Consider the following 10,373-nt stretch of genomic DNA (forward strand, 5'->3'; position numbering starts at 1 on the left):
ATAATGGCTAACGATGGTGATTGTGAATGCCGACTAGAGGCGATGGTTAGTGGTGATTTTGGTTGATGGTGGTGGTTTTGAGTAGTAGCTAGTGATAATTGGTAGTGATGTCGATCGTGGTTGAGAATGGTGGTGGTAGGTGGTAATAATTGAGGAAGGTGGTGGGTGGTGGTGGTTGTGGTTGTAATTGAGGATGGTGGTGGTAGTTTATAATGGTGGATAGTGCCGACTACGGTTTTTGATAATGATGGGGTGGTTAGTTATGGTATTTGAGGTAGATGAGTTTGTGGTTGTGATTGAGAATGATGGTGGTGGGGGTAATAGGGATTTTGGGCGGTGGTTGTCGATAATGGTGGCTGCTATGATTAAGGAGGAGGAGGAGGAAGAGGTAGTGGTGATAGTAGTAGTTGAGTATGGTGGTGGTGGGTGGCATGGTACTATTTGATAATGGTAGGAGCTGGTAACAATTAATAATGAACGTAGATGATATCATCTTAATGAACTTAAGTTTTTGTTATAGATGTTAATCATACAGACCTATTAAGACTCATTAAGTGATTGTAAAGTAAAAAAAAAAAACTTAATGATTAAGATCTGAATGATTAAAATTCAAACTTTAAAAACAAACACATTTAATATTTAAGATTTGAATAATTAAGATTCAGACATCCATTAAGTGCAAACAAATAAAGCCTTAGTTGGAGTGTCCGCGTAAAAATGTCTCCCAAGTTTCGGGGGCTACATAGATATTTGGCGTAAAACGAGAAAGAAAATCATTAGCAATTAGTATTAGATATGCTTTTCACAATTTTCGTATATTTCTTCCTTCCCTAAAGGTTTAAAAGAAGAAGAAAAGAAATCTGTTCTAGACGATGAAAACAAAATTGTTCTAGACGAGAATCATTTTCACTTTTTAATGTTTTTCTTCGTTCTCCTTCATTTTTTCCTTCAACCAAATAAAATAAAAAACTCTATGTTTTTTCTATCCTTTTTCTTCCCTGGTTTTAGCTAGCGTTTGGCCATAGATTCTCAAATTTATTTTGAAAAATCTGATTTGAGTGAAGTTTGATTTAAAGATGAAAATGTATATGGACATCAGTTTTAAACATGACTTATACCCACAAGTTCTAAAAACTATCACAAATACCCAATAGTACCATTATCAATAACATTCATTATATTATCGCATCATAGTCCTGAAAATAAATAAATTTGGTAAAAAATTATTATTTTTATAATGAACTAAATGATATACTATCAGATGACCGAGAAGACGAAATAACATTATTACAAAATAATAAATTGTGGGTTCTTTTATAAAATATAAAAGTTTGGGGCAATTTTTTAAAAAGGTAATAATGATATTTTGACCTAAAACCAGCTCAGTTTTGGGATTTGGGATTTTGCCAAAATGTAGGCAAAATCTATAGGCAAACACGTGTTTGCCAAATAAAACCCAAATTTATTTTGGCAAAATCTATGACCAAACATGTCCTTAATACATTCCATAAAATTTGTGGTGAAATTGTACTTTCTCCTTTTTCCTCTTTAGTTTCCATACAAATTAAACAATAAAACGAAAATGTAAAAATATATCAGGCAAATAGTAAATTTCATTACATTTTATCTTTTTGGTCAAAGTGCTTTTTGTTGAATATACATTACAATTCTAATAAGGAGATTGTTCACTGAAATATTGACTTGGTTCCTTTGATCTCTGATTAAGTATATTTAATTTTTTAATCACATTTAATTTTGAATTTAATTGAAATATATGCACCTTCGATCATCATGCTCCCGAATCTTCATAAAATCATTTAATTACCCATGTATTAAGTTCAATTTATACCGTTACTTCCTATTTGTGAGTAATATAACGTATTTTCTGTGTAAAGGATAAAAAATGCAAAATTTGATTAATTCAAAATGCTTCAAAAATTATAACAAGGATCTAAGAGCCCGTTTGGAAATAAAAAAAATTCCCACTTTTTTTTCGAAATCAGCATTTGTTCATAAAATTTTCAATTTTCACTTGAAGATGCATTTCGGAATTTTTCAAAAATTTAAAAAATTTAAAATACCATTTTAAATACAACTGAAATGTCATGTCCAAACACAACTGAAATTTTAAATACCATTTTCATTTTAAATTTTTTTTCACCCTTTCTTCTTAGAATTTAACAATTCTTATGTCCAAACGCCCACTAACCAAAATTTATCAAAACAAGCGGGATAACAGTTGCACATATCTCTTCTAATGAAGGGGCAACGTCATTTTCGGCTTTTCCACACAATTCAAAAAAATTCAAAACAGAACCGGCTGGACCTAACATAACCAAACCACGGTTAATAAAAATCTAAATCACCGAAAAATATTCTTAACCATAGTTAATAACCCGTATTACTCAACCCGATATCCATTTCGCCTTTCCCTTATTCTTTCTCCTATAAAACAGAGGCCCTTCAGTATACCACACTCGCAATTCGAATTTCGAAAACTCATATCTTTCTGTTTAAACGGCGTCTTGATAAACGCCGCTCTTCTCCTCTTTGAAATTTGAATTTTTAGGGTTTCGGTGAAAATGAGAGAGTGCATTTCGATCCACATTGGTCAGGCTGGTATTCAGGTCGGAAATGCCTGCTGGGAACTTTACTGCCTCGAGCACGGCATTCAGGTATAATATTTTATTTCTCTTTTTAATAATCACATTTTCTGTGTTTTGACATGTGTATTTGCTTCGCATAAATCGATGAAAATGTCAAATATTTGTGATAGATCTGTTTGAATAGATGTGAATATGTTTTTTTTCATAGATCTGATTTTTAACTTACTTCTAGGTTATGTATGTGCCAATTGATCTAAGATCTGAACGTTTTTCAACAGATCCGAGTTGAATGTTTTAGATCTAGTCTATATATGTCCATTTTATTCAAAATGTTAAATAATTAAACAGATTTGATTGTATAATACATACCTAGGTCACTTTGGTATCCGATTGTTTCAGAATGTGAAAAAAATTGATAGATCTGACCGTGTGTGTCCGCTTGATTTGAAATGTTTAAGATTTTGATAGATCTGATTGAATAATTTATATATAGGATCCACATTTGTCAGATTGATTTGAAATGTTGATATTTCGGTAGATCTGATTGAATAAATTAAATGTAGGTTTGGTAGGTATCCGACTGTAACTAAATAACTTTTGTAATAACTTGTTGATATGTAGATGCACTTGAAGTCACACATTGTATGGGTGCTTGTCTGCGTATCTTAGATTGATTGTGTTCTTATAATATACTTTAAATGGCAATAAATATAATGACCAATGTGTTTTAGTGTTGGTTAAATCTATTAGCATCACACTTAAGTGTCTGTTTTGGACTTTGATAGATTTTCTATCCTGATTCTGATTCAGAAAATGAAAACTTCTCATTTAGTTGGAGTCTCTTATGTATGAATTGATATATGACACTTCAATGATGTCTCTTGGAAACTAGATTGGTTTGATACATAAGTTGCATTTCTAAATGTGATGAATATACACGGTTTATTTATCCTTGATAAGCCACAATGTCCTGAATGACCTATTGATTGTGAATTGCTGATAATTCTATCTTGTTTTCCCAAAGCCTGATGGCCAGATGCCAGGTGACAAGACTGTTGGAGGGGGTGATGATGCATTCAACACCTTCTTCAGCGAAACTGGAGCTGGAAAGCATGTACCCCGGGCTGTTTTTGTAGATCTTGAGCCCACTGTCATTGATGAAGTGAGGACAGGAACATACCGACAGCTCTTTCACCCTGAACAACTCATAAGTGGCAAGGAAGATGCAGCCAACAATTTTGCCCGTGGCCACTATACCAGTAAGTATTATATCTTGCTGAAGTTAATTTTTTGTTCTTCAGTCAAATGCTGAACGTTTTTGTTGTGTCTGTTTGTAGTTGGGAAAGAGATTGTTGATCTTTGCTTGGATCGCATACGAAAGCTTGCAGACAACTGTACTGGTCTTCAAGGGTTCCTGGTCTTCAATGCTGTTGGTGGTGGTACTGGTTCAGGTCTGGGGTCGCTTCTTCTGGAGCGTCTCTCTGTTGACTATGGAAAGAAGTCAAAACTTGGTTTCACAATATATCCTTCACCACAAGTCTCAACTTCTGTTGTTGAGCCTTACAACAGTGTCCTGTCAACTCATTCCCTCCTTGAGCACACTGATGTTTCCATCCTTCTGGACAATGAAGCCATTTATGACATTTGCAGGCGCTCACTGGACATTGAGCGCCCTACTTACACCAACCTTAACCGCCTTATCTCACAGGTAGCTTAATAACCTGTCATTCATGATTGTCTAACGAAAAAATTAACTCCAATTTTGATAATATTAACATTTGTCCAATCTGTGCAGGTTATCTCTTCACTCACAGCATCTTTGAGGTTTGATGGTGCTTTGAATGTTGATGTGAATGAATTCCAGACCAATCTTGTGCCATACCCCAGGATCCATTTTATGCTTTCCTCGTATGCTCCTGTCATTTCTGCTGAGAAGGCCTACCATGAGCAGCTCTCAGTTGCAGAGATCACCAACAGTGCCTTTGAGCCATCTTCCATGATGGTTAAGTGTGACCCTCGTCATGGCAAGTACATGGCGTGCTGTCTCATGTTCCGTGGTGATGTGGTGCCAAAGGATGTTAATGCTGCTGTGGCCACCATCAAGACTAAGCGCACCATCCAATTCGTTGACTGGTGCCCTACAGGATTCAAGTGTGGTATTAACTATCAGCCACCAACTGTTGTTCCTGGTGGCGACCTTGCTAAGGTGCAGAGGGCTGTTTGCATGATTTCCAATTCAACCAGTGTCGCTGAGGTCTTCTCACGCATTGACCATAAGTTTGATCTGATGTATGCCAAGCGTGCTTTTGTCCATTGGTATGTTGGTGAGGGCATGGAGGAAGGTGAATTCAGTGAAGCACGTGAGGATCTTGCTGCCTTGGAGAAGGATTATGAAGAGGTTGGTGCTGAAGGTGATGATGAAGGGGAGGGAGAAGATGATGATGAGTACTGAGCTGTGTTGTAATATGTAGAATGCTTTTCTGCTTTTATGTTACCAGTTACTGCCTTTATGATGCACTAGTAAGACCTTATATTTCTTGAGATTGTTAAATTCTGCTGTGATGTTAAAACATTGGTGTTTGTTTTACTAAGTTCTTTGTTATGTTTTGCTTTCTCTATTATCATCTTTACCCAGTGATTTATCATTTTTAGGATATGAAAATTTGGAGGGTGTTAAATTCTGCACGTGAGGACTGCTGATGTATTAAATGGTCAGCACTTATCCTTCAAAGCTGAAATTTAAGAAGAATAGAAAATTAACTCGCAGTCGAACACGGAACCAAAGAATATATAGTTCTCTTATAATGCTCGAACATCTCTTCTCAAGCCTAAATGCTCATTCATTCCTCCTTGCTGCGTAACCTAGCAAGCTAAAAACATGATCTTTACACAAATAGCCAGCTAGATTTATTGTTTTTAGAAAAGTGATTACTTGGCAGCCAAGACCAAAGACAAGGAATCTAGTCATGTTTACCAAAGAATATATAGTTCTCTTATAATGCTCGAACATCTCTTCTCAAGCCTAAATGCTCATTCATTCCTCCTTGCTGCGTAACCTAGCAAGCTAAAAACATGATCTTTACACAAATAGCCAGCTAGATTTATTGTTTTTAGAAAAGTGATTACTTGGCAGCCAAGACCAAAGACAAGGAATCTAGTCATGTTTACCAAAGAATATATAGTTCTCTTATAATGCTCGAACATCTCTTCTCAAGCCTAAATGCTCATTCATTCCTCCTTGCTGCGTAACCTAGCAAGCTAAAAACATGATCTTTACACAAATAGCCAGCTAGATTTATTGTTTTTAAAAAAGTGATTACTTGGCAGCCAAGACCAAAGACAAGGAATCTAGTCATGTTTAAAAAGAAATTGTTGCATTACCTGCTGTGCATCATTAGAATCTCAAGATCACTTGCATTGTGCACAACAAATTTCTTGAAAGCGTTGGGTATATAGTAGTGGGGTATCCAAAATTGGGCATGTTAGAAAAGAGACAGGAGAATAAATTGAGAGAAAGCTTTTATACCGGGTATGTTTGAATAAAATCACTGTCCTTAAAAACAAGTTTCTTCAGGAATCTTTAAAGCCAAATTGTTATAAAGAGTGATTAGTCACTTACAGGGATGGTGATTTATACCGGGAGAAGAGGACTATTAGTAAAAGACATCTTATTTGTAAATAGACAATTAATTTAAATTTTAAATAATATATCCCATTCTCCTAATTGGGTTGTAATGTTTTCTAATTCTTCTTTTCTATGATTTACGATATGAACTCCTTTATGGAGTAATTTTCTTCTGGGAACTTGATGATGTATTAGCTTAGATTTTGGTTTCTTGAATTAATAATACCTATTGTGTATGTTTGACGGTGAAACCTTCTGGATCGAATCTTAATTTCCTCGACAGAAGAATTAAGAGGGATTCGTGTGCTTGCAGTTTTTGTTAGTGGTTCTCCTATAACCTGTTTATTCTGAATTTGATTATTCGAGAGAAGCTCCACTGTTATGTAAAATCCATTGTTTATAAACTTACACATAAATTGAACAAATATGTTTGAATAACTAGTGTTTATGTTGGGGCATTTCCATCTATACCTGCTTTTTGGGTCACGTTTTAATTTGTGCCCGCTTTGCAAAAAAAATTGCAAGCGTACCCACTTTTTCGCGTAACTTCAGCATACGGGGCTGAAGTAGCAAAGACAATCACACAAAACTTCAGCATTCTAGTAGACGAGACTGAAGTAGCATAGTGCTGAAGTTTTTGTTTGTAATTGCTGAACTTAAGCATAGTAGCTGAAGTTTTGTTCTCTATTTGCAGAAGTTTTTGTTTGTAATTGCTGAAATTTTTGTTTTTGTAACTGGCAAACTTCAGCTCTAGAGCTGATTTTGTTTTGTAATTGGCGAACTTCAGCTCTAGAGTCTTCTTCCCTTACGAAAACATGAAAATAGTTGCTTTACTGTCACATAAAGCATTCAATAGCAAGAATACCTCATCTTATAACTCTCTAATCGGACCAATTATTTAGTGTCACACCTCCTCTTTGCGCGCCCCGCCCCGAAGGATAAATGCGCGAGGAGAGTTTTTCCAATTTAAGTGACAATATTCGAAATGGGATTATTTATTTAATTCATAGTCGCCACTTGGGAAAGGTTTGGCTTTTGGTGTCCCAAGTCACCGGTTTATCTTGAATCCCAAATCGAGGAAATTTTCGAATTTTCCAAATGAAGTCTGCGAACCAGAAATTCTAAGTAAGGAATTCTGTTGACCCGAGGGAAGGTGTTAGGCACCCTCGAATCCCGTGGTTCTAGCACGGTCGCTTAAATTGTTATAATGGCTAAATATCTGATTTAAATACATGTTGTGACTTATGTGCTTTTATTAAGTTTAAACCGCTTTTATTATTATCATTTATTTTTTTATAGAATTGCAACGTCGTGAAAATGCATCTCGAACCACGTCACAATCAATGCACCCGTAGTTGTTAACACATTTCGACTCCGTTGAGATTTGAATTTGGGTCACATAAATGTGCACCCGAATTTAAGATTGTAATTTAATTAAGTCGCGCCTAAAGAATCTAAACGCGTTATTATCTTTGGGGAAGGCAGTGGAATTCACTAAACAGTCCGTCCCAAATTCTAAGTATTTATCATGATCAATTATTGAGGGCCCCGCAATTTGCATTTTTATTCAGCGAGGCTCGTCTCATTATTTTAGAAGGGTACCCTACAGTGACTACATTTCTACTACGTTTATCTTTAAAGAGAAGGATGATGCCGAACTTTGCTTGTTTGAACAAATACAGACTGAATCCTTATTATGTTTGCCGAACCTAAACTTGTTTGATTACCTGATTGATTGTTCATGAGGTGAGGGTCCCCTCATGCTTTGTCTTCATCGAGTGGATATGCTTATTAATTCGCTAAGTGAGATTGCAAACAAACTAACAACATATATTGAGTTATGTTTAACGACCTCCAGGTTCTATTTTAACACTCTAACCTATTTGAAATTGATAAACGAAATCGGCTGTTTTATTAGGAAAATTACGACTAATTGACCTCAAAACGACTACTAGCTTCCCTCAACATTCATCACATTATTTCAAAACAAAAATCTATACCGAGACCCAACATCGAACTTATATTGGAGCACCTAATCTGACAGGAAAGCTGGCCTTCATAGCCAAACTCTTAATGCGACCGCATGAGAGTTTGTTTGGGATACATTTATCCCGGACCTAGTACCACAGATTTGTCAATTCAGTGGTCTAGGCAGAATACATACAAGTGCTTACCATGACTCTATGTTATAAAGCCATAACTAAACCAAGCAAGTGTTATGCTGAACTGAATGTATACTAAATCAAACATGCTGTCTATGTCATACTGTCATTACTGTTGAGCCATGCTATCTAACAGTTCATCTTAAACAGAATGTATGCTAGTTCATACAGGATACTTGCAGTTTGCAAAAAAATACAGGCCCAACTACATTCGAACTATCTTTTTACACCAATGCTATAACATAAACTGATGTTCATTTCTTTATTTCTGCTTCAACTTCAAACTTTCAACAATACATGGTTCAAAGGTTGTGTACCTGGGAGTATTTGCAATTGAAGAAGAGGGCAATCAGTAGAGTAACAATGAACAAATGCAGCAGCAGTAACAACACTTAAACAGTAGCAGCAGGGCAGAATAGCAGCAGGCAAAGCAATACAGCAAGAAACAGGCTCGAGTGCAGAAATGCAACTATGGCCAATAGAAAGCAATAGCCAAATAACAGCAAAACCCAGTGGAGTAGAATCAGAACTCCAGATAGACCAAACCAGTAGTAAACCAATGAAAACACTCGACTAATAGACACAACTGGAATTTCAAAGAATCAGAATTGATTTGAACAAATTGAAACAACTGAAAACCCAATAATAATAGGAGGAAAAAGTTTCTGATTGTTGGTTGTATCCCTTCTATCCCTTAATCTCTCTCTATCTATGTGTATCTATTTTGTATGTATTTCAGCTCTCCTTTCCAAACTCCTCACAGTATGTTTTTCTTTTACAACCTTCAAAGCCCAGTCCTCTTTCTGTATGTCTATCCCCCCTTTTATAAGCCTCTATCCTACTCTTTTTAACAGCCTGTTTTCAGAAATCACAGTACCCCTCCCATGTGCCTTCAATTTTCAATTCCAACTTTAGCTAATTAAGTATTAAACCACATCAACATTCCCTGACAGATTTCACTTTTAAAAGGTTTAAATGCTCCTTTAAACTAAAGCCAGGCATGGGCAGTAGAATGTATCTGACAGCATATGCTGTCAAATTGTTTAAAACTTAACAAAGACCTTTATGCAGGCCACAGGCTGTGCACAAAGCACATGAGGTGCACCAAGGCACATGCTGTGCACGAGTGCACATGCCTTCCAATTCAGAATTTAAACCAAACAATCCTTTTTACATTACTGATCGATTCAAACAACTATAAGTAAACAAAAACTGGTTCTTAATTGACTCAACAAATGCTTAGCAGAAGTAAATCGATTTGTTATTGTTCGAACAGTTGAAATTAATTGACGACACATGTCGACTCGACTATATTAGCATTAACATACACAATCGTAGCAAAAAATCAGACATTCAGAAGTATGGGACACATGACTCGACTTATACTGATTAACACAGAATTGTACTTCGAGGAATCAGCTAGACAGTACAAATTTGGGAATACAAACAATACACATGTCTTATCAGAATAGGAGGGGTTCAAACAGAACACAGTGGTTCAGGCAAAGTGGTCAATCAGAAGGTGGTAAAATTTAAAGACACAAATTGAAACAAAACATGACCAGATATTTAAAACAAATTACACGGACTAAAACAAATAAAGGAAAGAAAACAAACTCACCTTAAAGCTTGCAAAGTTAAAAGTTTGAACTCGGATTTGGACAAACTTTTCTTAAGGCTGAATGGACTTTAATCGAAGTGTTTCTCAGATGAAAAACACTTTGATTAAAGTCCATTAGACCTTAATCTCTTTGGTTGAACCGGTATGAACCAGTGACGAAGGACACAAAACTTTCAAACTTAGATCTGGGATTCAGGCTTCCCTGATCAGATTCGGACCAAACCAAGTATGGTTTGGTCACGAGGGGGGTCTGGGGAGTGTCTGGTGTGAAGCTTGGGTTGATTGGTGTAGATTAGGTTCCGACTCGAATCTTCAAATGAAGATTCGAGCAGGTGGGGTAGGATTCGAAGGGTGTGGTT

At 36.0% G+C, this 10,373-nt stretch overlaps 1 protein-coding gene across 1 annotated transcript; it reads left to right on the top strand.

Moving 5' to 3' along the window:
* The first annotated feature begins 2,292 nt into the window (after positions 1 to 2,292).
* On the top strand, positions 2,293 to 5,224 carry LOC107826406 (tubulin alpha-2 chain-like). Its single transcript, XM_016653382.2, has 4 exons — positions 2,293 to 2,675; positions 3,631 to 3,865; positions 3,944 to 4,314; positions 4,402 to 5,224. The coding sequence occupies exons 1-4, from the start codon at positions 2,583 to 2,585 to the stop codon at positions 5,056 to 5,058; spliced, it is 1,356 nt and encodes a 451-aa protein (XP_016508868.1). The 5' UTR covers positions 2,293 to 2,582; the 3' UTR covers positions 5,059 to 5,224.
* Positions 5,225 to 10,373: the final 5,149 nt, after the last annotated feature.

This window comes from Nicotiana tabacum, chromosome 5 (genome assembly GCF_000715075.1).
Source record: "Nicotiana tabacum cultivar K326 chromosome 5, ASM71507v2, whole genome shotgun sequence".
Classification (NCBI taxonomy): domain Eukaryota; kingdom Viridiplantae; phylum Streptophyta; class Magnoliopsida; order Solanales; family Solanaceae; genus Nicotiana; species Nicotiana tabacum.